Source organism: Epinephelus lanceolatus, chromosome 20 (assembly GCF_041903045.1).
Source record: "Epinephelus lanceolatus isolate andai-2023 chromosome 20, ASM4190304v1, whole genome shotgun sequence".
Classification (NCBI taxonomy): domain Eukaryota; kingdom Metazoa; phylum Chordata; class Actinopteri; order Perciformes; family Serranidae; genus Epinephelus; species Epinephelus lanceolatus.
Window position 1 is genome coordinate 4,329,414 of NC_135753.1, and position 17,822 is coordinate 4,347,235.

General features: G+C 41.1%; 1 protein-coding gene across 1 annotated transcript in view; it reads right to left on the minus strand.

Moving 5' to 3' along the window:
* Positions 1-268: 268 nt before the first annotated feature.
* eci2 (enoyl-CoA delta isomerase 2) overlaps positions 269-17,822 on the minus strand; it is a 102,821-nt gene continuing 85,267 nt past the window's right edge. Inside the window, exon 11 of the mRNA XM_033638973.2 lies at positions 269-1,074. Coding sequence (XP_033494864.1) covers positions 919-1,074 — 156 coding nt within the window. The 3' untranslated portion in view covers positions 269-918. The remainder of the gene's footprint in view (positions 1,075-17,822) is intronic.

The window sequence follows — 17,822 nt, forward strand, 5'->3', positions numbered from 1 at the left end:
AACACAGACAGCCTGAAAATGTGCTCTAAAGTGTGCGTAGATTCTCTTACCTAAGGAGAGACCCAAAACAAGAAAACACTGGTGAATATGAAAACTGTAAGTGGGTTTTTAAAAGAAATTCCCTCTTATGAATGGTTGGTAAATGGGGCCCAGTCAGTAAGTGTTGCTGTTTTATCAAAAACATAAAGACCACAGTGGGGAGTTTTTGCAGCAGCAAACGTCACAGCTCTGTTCTACCTAAACTAAACATTAACAGAAAACACAGCTCTGAATGATTACAAAGACTGTTTTTATTGAACAGACAGAGTGAAGAGAAGATGAGAGTTTAATCCTCTGAAAAATATTACAAAGTGTTGAAGGCACTTTATCTATCAACAGAGCTCAAACACAAACTGAATCCTTCATGCGATCAAAAACATTACAGACATTAGACTATGATGTGAGTCCACAGTCACTGAAAAAGAATGAAGGCAGGTTTGTTCCCCACAGCTGCTCCATGATGATTCCAACCCCCATCAAATCTGACATTGCCTTCAATGTTTGTACACAGCTAAATAACTCAAATAAAACTCACAGTGGAGATGTGTGGTGATCTGTGGGTGGCAGATATGAAGTCTGGATTAAGAGAAGATTTGTGACATTGGAACAGGATCCAAATCTGATCTAACTGAACTGAGAGATAAAAGGCTGAGGGACTGAATCTGAGGTCATTTCCTGCACATCAACATCTTGAAATGTGAGAGAAGAAGTGGTCAGTCAGTTTCACTTGTAGAAAGTCCACAACACATTAAAGTAATGAATTTACTTTAGTTTGAGACTGACTGAATGTGTGGTATAGTTATCTTGGACTGAAACTGCTTCTACCATTTAAATTTTTATTTAAAAGGAATTATAATTATCATTGACACACCTCCCCTCTCACAGTTTGGACTTGGCCTGGAAGAAACTCATGACTGCATTGAAACACTCGTCTGACGTCCATCGCTCTACCAGACGCTCCACCTCAGCATCGTTCACCGCATGTAGATGCTCCTTCTCCAGCGACCGGATGAGCTGTTTAGAGAATGCCAGAGACTGAGAGACAGTCAGAGACAGAGAGAGAGAGGGGGGGGGGGGATTGATTAAATTCACTCATTTAAATGATTTCACATCCATTGATTAACTTCAAAAGATGAAGTAAAATCATTGCCTTGTGGTTGTACACCTCCACCAACCAGTCAAGTTACAGTTAATATCCACGGCTGTCCAGACTCATATGGCGTGACACTGCTGTTTTTCAACTTTATCTTCATCTATCTGAATTAAGGATTTAGTGTGACAAAAGACTTTTTTTGATCCTCTATGTTTTTGCAGGAGCTGCTTCAAAATCTGTTTGTTCTTGTGCAAACCAGTGACGTCAGTGGTTGCTGGAAGAGCTGCAGGCTGCACTGATCAGCCACAACATTCAAACCACTGACAGGTGAAGTGAGTAACATCAATCATCTTGTTACAGTGGGAGCCACTCAAAAGTTCCCGTTTCCATGACTGAACTTCGGCAGGTCCGTGGCAGATCGTGCAAGCCTGCCACCTGCTCTGTGGAGTTAATTTAATCCCCCGTGATGATGTAGGAAATGCAGACCTGACTTGTAACGCCCCTAGAGACCTGTGTGAAAACCAGTTGCAATGCTTCATTTGTCCACAGGGAGTAGCAGTGACTATCACCAAAATACTGTAATATCTGCAGATTTGGGAAAGACGGCTTATCAGCTGGTCCATGGCTCCACGGAGCCACTATTTAGCCTAGTAGCATTTTATGAATAGGTCGAATTACAACTACTGTATGCAACCCATATTTTTTAAAATAATATTACCATGTGAAAAGCCAAGAGGATGCTCTCTTTTTATCTTTCAAAACCTACTTGTCCCTGTGTTTCCCGTTAATTAGGCCACCCCAGTGTAATTAATCTCCATCTCATTTACTGTGCTTTGTGTGACTTTTTTGCCGTGTTATCATGATTCAAACTAAGGTATTTGGAGAAGATCCAAGAAATAAATAACATCGATCCGTACGAGCTACCTGCAGCTGGAGCAGGGACCTAGACGCGTTGCCACCCTGTACCTACATGCAGTTGTTTCACTACTTAGTTTTCAGCATTAGTTACTATACTATGTGGGAATTTAAAAGCCTGAAATCACTGGACAGTCCCACTAAGACATGGCATAATGGTTATGTGTGTTCTGTGCGTAAAAGGCAGCCATGGACCACACTTTGCCACGATGACACACACACACACACACACTCACTCACAAGGTGAAAACAATACCAGGCATCACGGTGTGTCACGGCTGGTGAAAATGTTATTTAATAAGTTCACCAGCAATTTGTCTTTGTAGAAAGAGTGTCCCTGGTACTCTGGATAATCCACAGACCTCACTGTCAAGATTTTTTGTCATAGGGACTTCAGCTGAAAGCACTTCCAAGGAAAACTAATAACACTGGGTCACTGTTTCTAAAAAGATATGTTGCTTTTGAATCTGTTAAATGTTTCCAATGTTGTGAGCATCGCAAATGAAATGCCTTCTACCGTATTGGAGGGTGGAGCCATCAATATCAGATATCTCAAAATAAATCCAAAATGATCCGCATGGCAAGAAAGCCGTGCGTCAGCCAGGGTGCGCATCTCTACTGTGTAGCCTCCTGCTCAGACGCAGGCAGCATATATTTCCCTCTCAATCAATCAATCAATCAATCAATTATTTATAAAGCCCAATATCACAAATCACAATTTGCCTCACAGGGCTTTACAGCATACGACATCCCTCTGTCCTTAGGACCTTCACAGCAGATAAGGAAAAACGCCCCAAAAAAACCCTTTAACGGGGGATAAAAACGGTAGAAACCTCAGGAAGAGCAACTGAGGAGGGATCCCTCTTCCAGGACAGACAGACGTGCAATAGATGTCGTACAGAACAGATCAGCATAATAAATTAGCAGTAATCCGTATGACACGATGAGACACAGACTCTCTGCACAGAGATGCATTTATTTATAGTAACCACGTTTTATAGTGAGCAGCATATACATGTCCTCTACAAATCCCGACCAAGTTTGAATGAACAAGTCACGCGCAATCTGACAGGATACGAAGGCTGCTCATCTGTCCCGTGCGCCACTGTATGCAAGACGCACGGATTACATGAGAGGAGCGAAAGGATCCACGGTATAATTAACCACAAAACACGTAAATAACTGACAGCAGACCAGGGGAGAAAAAAGACACTTCTTTGCTCTGTGCTTTCAGAAAATAACCATCATGCGGTCCATTCGTCCCTGCAGACAGGGGCAAGGATCAATGCGCAGCCTCCGTTTCCTTTCTGATTGTGTCCGTCTCGTTCATTCAAACCGTTGTCATTTTGTAAAAGCTTACAGCTACGGACGAAACAGAACAGCACCACCGGAGATCATTGAGGCAGTGTAGCGTAGTTCAAGCAAGATACCACGATGACAGATGAAGAAGAAGGAGATGATGAAGAAATTTAAATAATGGCAGAACGGAATGAGTTTGTAACATACAATAATAGTGAGAAGAATTCTCCGTCCACATATCAAGATGTATATAATGGCCACACAGACCACCGCTATCCACAACGCGGACTCTATTTAAAGGTACATCATCACAACCTCCCCCACCACCACCTCGTTTGTTGTTGTGTGAAACTTTTGACTTCGCCCTCTAATGCCATCTATTGGCTATATCTGCGACATCACAAAGGACACATGGATAAGGGCAGTGGCGTCTACAAGGTTTGAAATGGATGTGACTATTTTTGATGTAAAGGGAGTATAAATGAGCCTCTACAAACCAAGTACCCCCCAATGGCAATGGCACGCCCTGATGGCAGTGTCCCCCCCAGCAGGACAATGAACCCTGCCTCACTGTAAGAACTGTTCAGGAATGACCCAAGGAAGTGATAAAGAGCTGAAGGTGTTGACGTAGCCTCCAGATTCCCCAGGCCCAATCTGATCGTGCATCTGTGGAACGTGCTGGTGACACACCTCACAACTCACAGGACTCAAAAGATCCACCAGTGCCAAACACCAGAGGAAAGCTCGGAGGTCCTGTGTCCGTGCCTCAAGAGGTAAGAGCCAAGTCTGATCCAAGGAGGCCGCACTGTGGATTGTGGGTACCTCTGGGGTACCAGTATGTCCCACAGATGCGTGATCAGATTGGGTCTGGGGAATGTGGAAGACAGGTTAATGCCTTGAGCTCTTTGTCATGTTCCTCAGGTCATTCCTGAACAGTTTTTACTGTTTGGTTCTAAGTGGGGTTTTTTTTAGCGTATTGCAGTTTGGATTTGTAGCCTCCATCTTTCTTCAGAGGAAATCTGATCAGATTTTGACTGCCTGATTAGATCAAATCTAAAAAAGAACAAAAGATTCTGAAAATAGAATAGATCATGTAGTCCAGTTTTGGTTTTGATCTGGAGCAAACCATCAGTATGTATTATTGAAAACTTGTTAGTAGGATCAGGATGATCCTGATCCCAGCAGAAGGCTGGTTCAGGACGGACTTAAGGGGCACAATGAAATAAAACTATTAAACTGATCAAATTCATGAACATTTATATATATTTTGCACTTAAGCTGTTAACCAGTTACAGCGAGGATGTCGATAAAGAAGATATTTGGCTAGCTATCAATCCTTTTAGTACAGTAAAGTAAAAGATAAAATAAAGGATTTTGTCCCAAAAATTAACCCCCCAAAAAGCTGTCAATATTGAATAAAAAATACTTAATTTCAACTTTTATTCATCACTGTATATTGATTACAATGAGATATTCCACAGTAGTTTTTAACAGTTACATCCCTAATGCTGTTTTGTGTCTCTTCGAATAAAAACACTTGAAGGGATCACACTGTTGGTCTTGACAGAGCTAGCATTCTACATAGTGACATGTAGTCCCATTTAAAGAACTGGTTATCTGGATTTGGTAATCTTGAAAAGTTTGTATTTGGATCACGGTAATAGTAAAATGAATCCATAGTTCAAGTTCAAACAACTTTATTTATCCCCATAGGCCAATTCAGTTTGCAGCCTCAAGTCACATAGTGGGACCACAAAATAAAAACAACACATACAACATCCATTGTCAGTAACAACAGGTTGGCATGGGCAACCGGAGCAAGCAGCAATAACAATACTAAAATTAAAGCTGCAAGCAGCGTTGGTGGGACCTCTGACTCCCGCTGTTTCAGCCTCCAGCTCATGTAGACAGTTAAAGACAAAAGTTTTAGACGATTTTAGACCCCTCTCCACTCTAGCTCACAGCTGGCAATTTCTCCACATTTGCTCATGTTACTTTCAGAGGCACTAGCTCACTTCCTGTTGGATTTAGGTCAGGGTTGTCAGCGCGTGATTTGTAGGTCTTGATGAGACGAACAAGCTAGTTTTGGTTTGATCTTTCTACGACATTCCTACAGGAGTGGCCATTTTAGTGTGTCTAGGTGGCACGAAGATCGTCAGGGGATTTTGTGGCACCTCACCTGTAAGAGGGCATAAAATCCAAACCATCTGAGTAATGACAAAGTTATACAGAAGACCTGTTCAGCGGGAGTTGGTTTGTAATGTGTGCGTGTTTGAAGCCGATACGATAAACGGTGTAGGAGAAGATATTTTTTTGAAAAAAGAGCATTTTTGATGCGAAATCTTACTTTGAAAAGGCAAATGGCTCACTTCCTGTTGGGTTTAGTTCAGGGGTGTCAGCGCGTGATTTGTAGGTCTTCGGCCGAGGTTCCTAATAAATAATGAATAAATATACACATCAAGGCTCTCAGGTTTACAATGCCTGGCCTGTGTTAATTTAGTTGTCAGCAGCATTTAGAAGCCTGATGGCCGAAGGAATAAATGAATTTGCATATCTGTTTGTCTTCCTTGGGGGGGCAAGGTAACGCCGTCCTGAGGGCATCAATCAGAATTCCTGACTGAGGATGTGGTCAGGATGATTAATGACCTGTCTGGCTTTCTGAATCACCCGTTTTTTCCAGGTGGCGCTTAAGTCTGTAAGCTGGACTCCAATGATCTTAGAGCAGATTTTGATAATGCTGCTGAGACAGTTCTTCTCTTTCACAGATAGACCATAAAACCAGCAAGTAAAAGAAAACGTCAACAGACTTTCAATAAAATAATGATAAAAGTTACATAAAATGCTCTTAGAAACATTAAAAGAATTCAGATTCCTCAGTAAATTGTTGTTGTTGTTGTTGTTGTTGTTGTTGTTGTTGTTGTTGGCCCCGTTTAACAATAGATGTTTTTTTTATCAAACTTGAGTCCGGAGTCAAACAATGTTCGTAAGTACTTGTATGTCTCCACAATTTCTACATTTTCTCCATGAATAATGCTAGCAACAGGATTAGGACGGTTCCTCCTAAAATCAATGATTAACTCCTTGGTTTTTCTCACATTCAAGTCCAGGTAGTTATCATTACACCATTCCACAAATGAAGGTAATGCACAACCATGATCTGATTGGGCCCCCTGGAGGAGTGACAGTAGGGCCGTGTCATCAGAAAATTTAACAAGATGGCTGTCCACTTGGGAAGACCTGCAGCTGTCAGTATACATAATAAATAACAAGGGGGAAAGGACACAGCCCTGTGGAGAGCCTGTATTTGAAGTGATGGAGGTGGACATATGACCATTCACAAATACTCGCTGAATTCTGTCTGTTAAAAAATTTAAGAGCAACAACAAGATCAGGTAGAAAAAAGTAAGAAGCAAGACATTTGATTAAAATGTGAGGCTGCATCTTATTAAAAGCTGAGGAAAAATTAGCAAATAAAAGCCTTGCATGTAGGCAAATTGGAGTGGATCGAGTTTGCCATTTAAAAGGGAAACAATTTCATCCTTCAATGTTTTCTCAAGTACCTTCATCACAAGAGACATTAAAGCGACTGGCCTGAATTCATTGAGTTCTCTTGGATTACTAGCTTTAGGAACAGAAATTATGGTGGATGTCTTCCACATGGTGGCTATCTGGCCACTCTCAACACACATCTGGAACAATAGTGTGAACACTTAACTGAGCTGGTCGGCACAGTGTCGCAAAGTGCGACCACAGATGGAGTCAGTAGAGCAGCCTTACGTATATTCATCCTCTTAAGGAGATTTGTGACATTTTCCTGTGATATCACAATATCATTCTGTGGAGACTGAGATTCCCGCAACATGGAAATATAATTAAATCAGACCTTTCAAACTGAGAGAAATATGAATTAAAACAGTTTGCCAAGTTGTCATCATCCTCACCATTTACTCGGATGAGCTGCTTGGTCTCACAAGATGACTGATTAATTGATGCCATAGATTTTATTCCTCTCCAGGCAGCTTGAAGATCATCACTACAATACTGACTTTCAATTTTATTCCTGTACTTTGTTTTAGCCTTCCTTATTTCCTCCTTAACTTCTCTGGAGACTGCTTTTTTTCTCCAGGTGGTCACCTGAATAGAAAGTTCTTTTTTCTTGTTTATCACACTTTTAAGTTCTTTAGTCACCCAGGGCTTATTAAGTGTTCACAAATGATCACTTTTTTAGTGGGAATTATCGAGTCCACACAGAATATGATGTATGATGAGATGGTGTCTGAGAGATCATTTACATCATCACACACATCATAAAAGCAGTTCCACTCTGTACACTCAAAGCATGCCTGGAGGGAGGAGACGTTGTCCTCTGACCAGACTTTCACTGTTCTCTCCTCCTGCTCCAGACGTCTGAAGGCTAGCTTGTATACAGGCATGAGATACACACTGCTGTGGTAAGAAGCACCAAAGGGAGGTAAAGGCAGGGATCTGTAAGCCCTATTAACTGATCCATCTGATGCATCTGGCTGATGCTGACGTATTGCGGTAAGCGAGTTGTGTCATTTCCGGTGTTTCTGTGACACTTCAGTTGCTTTAACGTCTACTTCAAGTCTTAACCCACAGTGGTTCTGTTTAAGCACTTATAGCTCTCCTCCTTTCTACGACTTTCTCGCTAATCTCTTAGCTGTTGTTTGCACGTTACTAGCCTTGGTAGCTACATTAGCTTTACAGTTAGCGATGGCTTCTCCTTCTGCTCTTTCTTGCTCGGTGTGCCAAATGTTCAGTTATGCCTCTGCCTCCTTTAGCGACAGTGGTAATTGTAATAAGTGTAGCTTATTTGCTGCGTTGGAGGCGAGGCTTAGTGAATTAGAAGCGCGGCTCCGCACCATGGAAAACCATTCAGTAGCTGCGGTAGTTAGCCAGCCCCCTGTAGCCGGTGCGGAGCCACATAGCATAGCCTTAGCCTCTGCTAACTGTCCTCCGGCAACTCCCGTGCAGCCGGGAGGCTGGGTAACTGTTCGTGAGAGGCGCAGCTCCAAGCCGAAGCCCACGGCTCACCACCAGCCTGTTCACGTTTCCAACCGCTTCTCCCCACTCAGCGACACACCCGCTGAGGATAAAACTCTGGTTATTGGCAGCTCTATTCTGAGGAACGTGAAGTTAGCAACACCAGCAGCCATAGTCAAATGTATCCCTGGGGCCAGAGCGGGCGACATTGAGTCAAATTTAAAACTGCTGGCTAAAGCTAAACGTAGATTCAGTAAGATTGTTATTCACGTCGGCGGCAATGACACCCGGTTACGCCAATCGGAGGTCACTAAAATTAATATTGCCTCGGTGTGTGAATATGCAAAAACGATGTCGGACTCCGTAGTTTTCTCTGGACCCCTCCCAAATCTGACCAGTGATGACATGTTTAGCCGCATGTCATCATTTAATCGCTGGCTGTCCAAGTGGTGTCCAGCAAACGATGTGGGTTTCGTTAATAATTGGCAAACTTTCTGGGGAAAACCTGGTCTTATTAGGAGAGACGGCATTCATCCCACTTTGGATGGAGCTGCTCTCATTTCTAGGAACCTGGCAAACTTTATTAGTAAATCAAATCTCTGACAACCCAGAGTTGAGACCAGGACTCGGAGACGCAGTCCTATACGCCTCTCTGAGCTTCTAGTTCAGTTACCCAGCCATAGTTTTCATAGTTTTATACAAACGGTGTCTGTCCCCCGACCACCTAAATTATTTAAATCTAAAATTAAACAAAGAGGAGTTGTGCATAACAACCTCATAAAAATTAAAACCTCTTCTGTGACAGAAAGACAAAACAGGAGAATTAAATGCAGACTGTTAAATATCAGGTCTCTATCGTCTAAAGCAGTGTTAGTAAACGAATTAATATCAGATAATCATATTGATTTACTCAGTCTCACAGAAACCTGGCTGTGTCAAGATGAATATGTCAGTCTCAATGAATCCACTCCTCCCAGTCATAATAACACCCACATTCCTCGAGGCAGCGGCCGAGGAGGGGGAGTTGCAGCCATTTTTAACTCTAGTCTGTTAATCAGCCCTAAACCTAAACTAGATTATAATTCATTTGAAAGCCTCGTTCTTAGTCTTTTACATCCGACCTGGAAAACCTCGCAGCCACTTTTATTTGTTATAGTGTACCGTGCTCCTGGCCCGTATTCTGAATTTGTATCTGAATTCTCAGAGTTTTTATCCAGTTTAGTTCTTAAATCAGATAAAGTTATTATTGTAGGCGATTTTAACATTCATGTCGACGTTGATAATGACTCCCTGGCTACCGCGTTTATCTCATTAATAGACTCCATTGGCTTCAATCAGGGTGTACATGAACCCACTCATTGTTTTAACCATACCCTCGATCTAGTTCTGACGTATGGAATTGAAATTGATAACCTAAAAGTCTTTCCACAGAATCCCTCGCTATCGGATCATTATCTGATTACTTTTGATTTCTTTTTACCCGATTACACGCCACTCAGCAACAGTTACTATACTAGATGTTTATCAGATAGTGCTGTCGCAAAATTTAAGGAAAAGATCGTTAAATTCAATACCAAGTCCCTCAGTGACAGAGGTTTCCTGTACCGACTTTGATCATTTTGTCGATAGTGCCGTAGGCTCGCTGCGAACAACACTTGACTCTGTAGCTCCTCTTAAAAAGAAGTTAAAAAAGCAAAGAAAGTTCGCTCCTTGGTATAACTCTCAAACCCGTAAGTTAAAACAAATATCGCGAAAATTTGAAAGGAATTGGCGATTGACCAAACTGGAAGAATCTCGTTTAATCTGGACAGACAGTCTCAAAACTTATAAGAGGGGCCTCCGCAATGCCAGAGCAAACTATTACTCAGCATTAACAGAAGAAAACAAGAACAACCCCAGGTTTCTTTTCAGCACTGTAGCCAGGCTGACTGAGAGTCAAAGCTCTATTGAGCCTTGTATTCCTTTAGCCCTTAGCAGTAATGATTTTATGAGCTTTTTTAATGACAAAATTCTAACTATTAGAGGCAAAATTCATGACCTCCTGTCCTCAGATAGTACCTATCTAACCTCAAACACAGCTGTAAGACCTAATATATATTTAGATTGCTTCTCCCCAATTTCTCTTCAAGAATTGACAGCAGTGATTTCTTCATCTAAATCATCAACGTGTCTCTTAGACCCCATCCCAACTAGGCTACTTAAGGAGGTCTTTCCTTTAGTTAACACTCATATATTAGATATGATCAATATATCCTTATTAACAGGCTATGTACCACAGTCTTTTAAGGTAGCTGTAATTAAACCTCTACTAAAAAAGCCCACCCTGGATCCAGAGGTGTTAGCCAACTATAGACCAATATCTAATCTTCCCTTTATGTCAAAGATCCTTGAGAAAGTAGTCGCAGACCAGCTGTGTGATTTTCTCCATGATAATAATTTATTTGAGGAATTTCAGTCAGGATTTAGAGTGCATCATAGCACTGAGACAGCACTAGTTAAAATTACAAATGACCTTCTGATTGCTTCAGACAAAGGACTTGTCTCTGTACTTGTTTTATTAGATCTTAGTGCGGCGTTTGACACAATTGACCATCAAATTCTACTGCAGAGACTGGATCACTTAATTGGCCTAAAAGGTTCTGCACTAAGCTGGTTTAAATCTTATTTATCTGATCGTTTTCAGTTTGTTGATGTTCATAATGAATCATCCTTACGTACCAAAGTTTGTTTTGGAGTTCCGCAAGGTTCTGTGCTCGGACCAATCCTATTTACTCTATATATGCTTCCTTTAGGTAACATCATTAGAAATCACTCTATAAATTTTCATTGTTATGCGGATGATACTCAGTTGTATTTATCGATGAAGCCAGAAGAAAGTAATCAATTAACTAAACTCCATAACTGCCTTAAAGACATAAAAACTTGGATGAGCACCAATTTCCTGATGTTAAATTCAGACAAAACTGAAGTTATTGTTCTTGGCCCCAAACAACTCAGAGACTCTTTATCTGATGACATAGTTTCTCTAGATGGCATTGCTCTGGCCTCTAGCACTACCGTAAGAAACCTCGGAGTAATATTTGATCAAGATTTGTCTTTTAATTCTCATTTAAAACAAACCTCACGGACTGCATTTTTTCATCTGCGTAATATTGCGAAAATTAGGCCTATCCTGACCCGAAAAGATGCAGAAAAATTGGTCCACGCTTTTGTTACCTCAAGGCTGGATTACTGTAACTCTCTATTATCAGGTAGCTCTAGTAAGTCCTTAAAAACTCTCCAGCTAATTCAGAATGCAGCAGCACGTGTACTAACAGGAACTAAGAAACGTGATCATATTTCTCCTGTTTTAGCTTCTCTGCACTGGCTCCCTGTAAAATCCAGAATTGAATTTAAAATCCTACTGTTAACTTATAAAGCTCTAAATGGTCAAGCTCCGTCATATCTTAGAGAGCTCATAGTGCCATATTATCCCACCAGAACACTGCGCTCTGAGAACGCAGGGTTACTCGTGGTCCCTAAAGTCTCCAAAAGTAGATCAGGAGCTAGAGCCTTCAGCTATCAGGCTCCTCTCCTGTGGAATCATCTTCCTGTTACGGTCCGGGAGGCAGACACCGTCTCCACATTTAAGACTAGACTTAAGACTTTCCTCTTTGATAAAACTTATAGTTAGGGCTGGCTCAGGCTTGCTCTGTACCAGCCCCTAGTTAGGCTGACTTAGGCCTAGTCTGCTGGAGGACCCCCCCATAATACACCGGGCACCTTCTCTCCTTCTCTCTCTCTCTCTCTCTCTCGTATTCTATTACTGCATCTTGCTAACTCGGCCATTCTGGATGTCACTAACTCGGCTGCTTCTCCGGAGCCTTTGTGCTCCACTGTCTCTCAGATTAACTCATATCGCAGCGGTGCCTGGACAGCGTGACGTGTGTGGTTGTGCTGCTGCCGTGGTCCTGCCAGATGCCTCCTGCTGCTGCTGCCATCATTAGTCATTAGTCATACTTCTACTGTTATTATACACATATGACTATTGTCACACATGTATACTGCCAGATATTAATACATACTTTCAACATATTGTACCACAGTAGCCAGAACTATAACTATAATATTATTACTTTCAATAATGTTGTTGTAAGCTACTGTTATTACCTGCATCTCTCTCTCTCTCTCTCTCTCTCTGTCTCTCTCTCTCTCTCTGTCTCATTGTGTCATGCGGATTACTGTTAATTTATTATGCTGATCTGTTCTGTACGACATCTATTGCACGTCTGTCCGTCCTGGAAGAGGGATCCCTCCTCAGTTGCTCTTCCTGAGGTTTCTACCGTTTTTTTCCCCGTTAAAGGGGTTTTTTTGGGGAGTTTTTCCTTATCCGCTGTGAGGGTCATAAGGACAGAGGGATGTCGTATGCTGTAAAGCCCTGTGAGGCAAATTGTGATTTGTGATATTGGGCTTTATAAATAAAATTGATTGATTGATTGATTGATTGATCCATAGCAAAGATCCAGTATGGTATTCCTCTGTGTGGTGGTCAAGTGACATACTGATCATATGTCCTCAACGTCTTTTTTGAATTGCAATGATTAAAATCTCCTAAGACAAACTTGGGTGCCTTGGGGCAAATAGAGTCCAGTTTGTGTGTGACGTCACTGATCAGCTGGGAAACAGCTGACGCATTGGCTCGCGGGTGAATGTACACTAATGTGTAAAAGAGTTGTTGAAATTCGCGAGGCAGGTAAAAGGGGCGGAGAGAAATAGACAATAACTCCACATCAGTGGCACATATCCTCTCCCTGATCACCACAGTGTTACAGTATCTCTGGTTCATGTAGAAGCAGACTCCTCCACCTCGACTTTTGCCGGTGATCTCCGGTGACCGGTCCATGTGAATTGGGCTGCCAAACCCAGTTAAAATCAGGTCCAAGTTTTGGTCCGTGTCACCGAGTCATGTCTCGGTGAAGGCAAGAAGGCAGTTGTCTTTTACTTCCCGTTTAAACTTGGCGTACGTCTCCAGCTCATCTATCTTGTGTCTAATAGACTGAACGTTTGACAACAAGACAGAAGGAAGTGGCAGTAGTTTGCGGTGATTGTCAAGCCGAAGAGTCTTAAGTCTCCGTTGTAAACCACCTCTTCTTCCTCGTTTCCGATGGCTTGACTTCTTAGACTGCCTTCGGAGCTCCATCGGTATATTCACTGGGACCGTGCCAGCTGTAGAAGTTGTAAGGACAGGAGAAGCTCCCGGCTGAGAGCAACTCTCCTGCTGCCATGTCCTTCGGCGTGGCTGGCGAAATCCAGCAGCAGCGATGACATGCAAAAAAGTGCAAAAAGCCTCAGAGAAGTCCCCCAGCAAAACCGTACTCTAAATTAAAGTCTGCACCGTTCCGCCTTATTCAACCTCAACTAGATCTTATTAGAGGCTAATTAGATATAAATTCCAGCAAAACCGTACTCTAAATTAAAGTCTGCACCGTTCCGCCTTATTCAACCTCAACTAGATCTTATTAGAGGCTAATTAGATATAAATTCCAGCAAAACTGTACTCTAAATTAAAGTCTGCACCGTTCCGCCTTATTCAGCCTGAACTCGATCTTATTAGAGGCTAATTAGGTATAAATTACAGCAAAACCGTACTCTAAATTAAAGTCTGCACTGTTCCGCCTTATTCAGCCTGAACTCGATCTTATTAGAGGCTAATTAGATATAAATTCCAGCAAAACCGTACTCTAAATTAAAGTCTGCACCGTTCCACCTTATTCAGCCTGAACTAGATCTTATTAGAGGCTAATTAGGTATAAATTACAGCAAAACCGTACTCTAAATTAAAGTCTGCACCGTTCCGCCTTATTCAGCCTGAACTCGATCTTATTAGAGGCTAATTAGGTATAAATTCCAGCAAAACCGTACTCTAAATTGAAGTCTGCACCGTTCCGCCTTATTCAGCCTGAACTCGATCTTATTAGAGGCTAATTAGGTATAAATTACAGCAAAACCGTACTCTAAATTGAAGTCTGCACCATTCCGCCTTATTCAGTCTGAACTCGATCTTATTAGAGGCTAATTAGGTATAAATTACAGCAAAACCGTACTCTAAATTAAAGTCTGCACCATTCCGCCTTATTCAACCTGAACTAGATCTTATTAGAGGCTAATTAGGTATAAATTACAGCAAAACGGTACTGTACACTGAAGTGTATTATTCAAAGTTTTTAACAAATACAACAACCAATAAAAATTTCTGGGTAAGGGTTACACAGGAAGGTGCAACACCCCTTGACGCAGGGGCTCCAGGGATGAAGAGTTAATGTTGCCCCCCGTCCTCTTCTTGCTGTAGCATGTTTTAGGTGTTCAGCTGCATGTCTTCAGACATTATCTGTTCCCTCTTTAAATGACTTCAGGACAGCGTCTGTAAAAGTTGGAAGACAAAAGGTGTTAGCATTGCATAAGTAATCTGTAAGCCATGCACTTGAGCACACTGTCTGCATAAATATATAGCTCCATTTGCTGCATAACAAAGCTAGAGAAACTACATTATACTACCTCAGTCAAATACACATGTTGAAAAGTGCTGCAACCAGCAAAAGAATCAAACATCTAAGATACTTTGTATGTCAGGGTTCAATATAACATTTCTTCCCTACTTCCCTACTATTTTCACTGGCCCGGCCGCTAAAAAAATGAAAATAACTTTTTTTTTTTTTTTTTTACCTAAGTTTTATTAATTTGATTTCATCTCACATTAATTTCATTGAAATGAATTCACATCAATTGTACACATTTCAGATAATAACAGATAACTAACAGACTAATCCTAATTTATCAGAGAAGAGAATTTTGGACTGTTGAAGCTGAAATATACATAGTGTGCCTGTATAAAAAGCAGGCTATATTAATTTTTCAGATATTTGCTTTCTAATTATTATTATCATCTTTATTATTATTACTATTATCATCATCATCATTTTCATTATCTATGTTACTCTTGTTCTTATTACAACAACATTTTGCATCTTCTCTTATTCATTAATGTAACTAAGTAGGCATTCTGGGCTTGTATGATCTGTGTTTTTCGGTGTATGACACTTGAGAATTATTTTGAAGAAACTTTTATTTGTAAGGATTGTTAATATTTATGTTCAGTTAATGTGGTAAATATTTTGTTAAAACAAGACTGTGCATTTCATTTCAATATTTGAGTTTGAGGTAATAAGTACACAAGTTAATTTCCAAGTAAAATGCTGTTGTATTAAAAGGGACTTCACTCCCCAGAATGCTCGGGGAGAAGCACGTATCACGTGGTGACATCAGTTAGCAAGCTGTGTACTTCTTGTTTGCACAAGCTCACGTGTCTGTGGCTTTTGTCATTCACCAAAGATGAGGTTTGATTTTAAGTAGTGATGTTACGTGGTGTGCCGATGCTTCGAAGCGTGTGTCGAGTAATCCAGGAAGAGTTTCCGCGATGCGCCTATCGAGGCTTGCAGCGTTTCAGACAAGTGACGTCATTGATGACGTCCGAAGCCTCGCTGCCCAGCTGTACCATGAGACTGGTTCGGGAAGCGGTTCAGATCTTGGTGTGAGGTCTGCACAGAAGTGACACAGAACACAAATATTACCCCTTTTGTCATTATTATATTATATGACACTACACCACAATACAATTTTTGGCCAAATTATTGATTTATACACATAGGATGCATTCACAAAACAATAACAGTTTATTGTACATGTATTTGATACAGTATAGTCCTGATATAAAAATAAAAATAAATAAAATATAAAATAAAGTTATATGGTCATATATTTTAGCATTATTATTATTATTATTATTATCATTATTATTTATCATTATTATTGTTATCATCATCATCATCATAATCATCGTCATCATTATTAATAGTCATTCCCAACACTCATTACTGACACAAAATACCGTGTATCACAGATTACATGGTTAAGTTCACAGCTGCCTGTCTTACACACTTTGGCCATCAGGTGGTTTCGTGTGCACATGAAGCCTCGAGAAATGAACCCTTTTCTGAACCAATTTGCTGGAAAGCTTCAATGCCTCATGAGGCTTCATCTCACCATCACTAATTGTAAGTCCAGGGTCTCATCCATTTTTAAGGTTTTAAGACGAAGCTGCGACAACTGGAGTTAACTACGTTAGCATTAGCTAGCGTTAGCATTAGCTAGCGTTAGCATTAGCTAGCTTGTTAGCTCCGGCACACACCCTTATCTGAGCACACACATACAGCCTCTGAACTTCGACAAAAACACTGTACTTACTCAATGTACTTACAACTATTACAATGCACCGACCGCAATAATGTTTAGGTACTTACAGAACATTCTGGAGCTTCTTCGCCAGCCTCCCACCGAGACACATCAGACTCGCGATGACTGATCTCTTCTTCTTCCTTCTTCTTCTTCTTCTTCTTCTACTTCTTCTTCTTCCTTTTGATATTTTATGGCAGGTGGCAACCAATGTTAAGGTGCATTACCGCCCCCTGCTGTGTTGGATGAATTGATCTCCCATCACATAAACTAGCATGGCGCTCTGTTAGGGTTGTCCCGGCCCTCCCTCTCCCCCCAAGCAATCAATACCTAAAGAAATGTTGCCTTCAGTGTCATCTGTAAATTACATCACTCCCCATATCAGTCTGTCTATGATCACAGGACTGAACATTACATATAGAGTGCCGAAGTCAAGCCCCTTCCGGTAGAGCTCATGGGACCTTAGATCGGAAAAAATATCAATGGCAGTGAATGGGGAGAACAATATTATCTTTTGTTCCCGTTTGAGTTGCGACATGAAATCCAAACATGTTGTTAATGAATTTAAAATACACATTTTAAGGTCAAGAAAGTCATACTTTGTGGTAAAACTGTTGAGATATAAGCTTTTTAATTAGAAAGACTCAAGAGTACACAGGAGGAGGTCATGTATGTGATGTCATAGCTTTCGCTCCTTTCCTGCAGCTTGGCCTCCCCGCTGAAATTCCACTGTTTTATGATTAATCGATTTATGATTGAAGATGTCTGTGTGTTGTGGTTTTATGCCAGGTTGCAGTCACTCCATGCTGCTGGAAGCGAGCGAAAGCTATGACGTCACATATGCGACCGCCTCCTGTGTAGTCTTTCTAATTACGTTTTTTCAAAAGCTTAAATCTCAACAGTTTTACCACAAAGTATGACTTTCTTGACCTTAAAATGTATATTTTAAATTCATTAACAACATATTTAGATTTCATATCGCAACTCAAACGGGAACAAAAGATAATGCTCTCCCCATTCACTGCCATTGATATTTTTTCCGATCTAAGGTCCCATGAGCTCTACCGGAAGGGGCTTGACTTCGGCACTCTATATGTAATGTTCAGTCCTGTGATCATAGACAGACTGATATGGGGAGTGATGTAATTTACAGATGACATTGAAGACAACATTTCTTTAGGTATTGATTGCTTGGGGGGAGAGG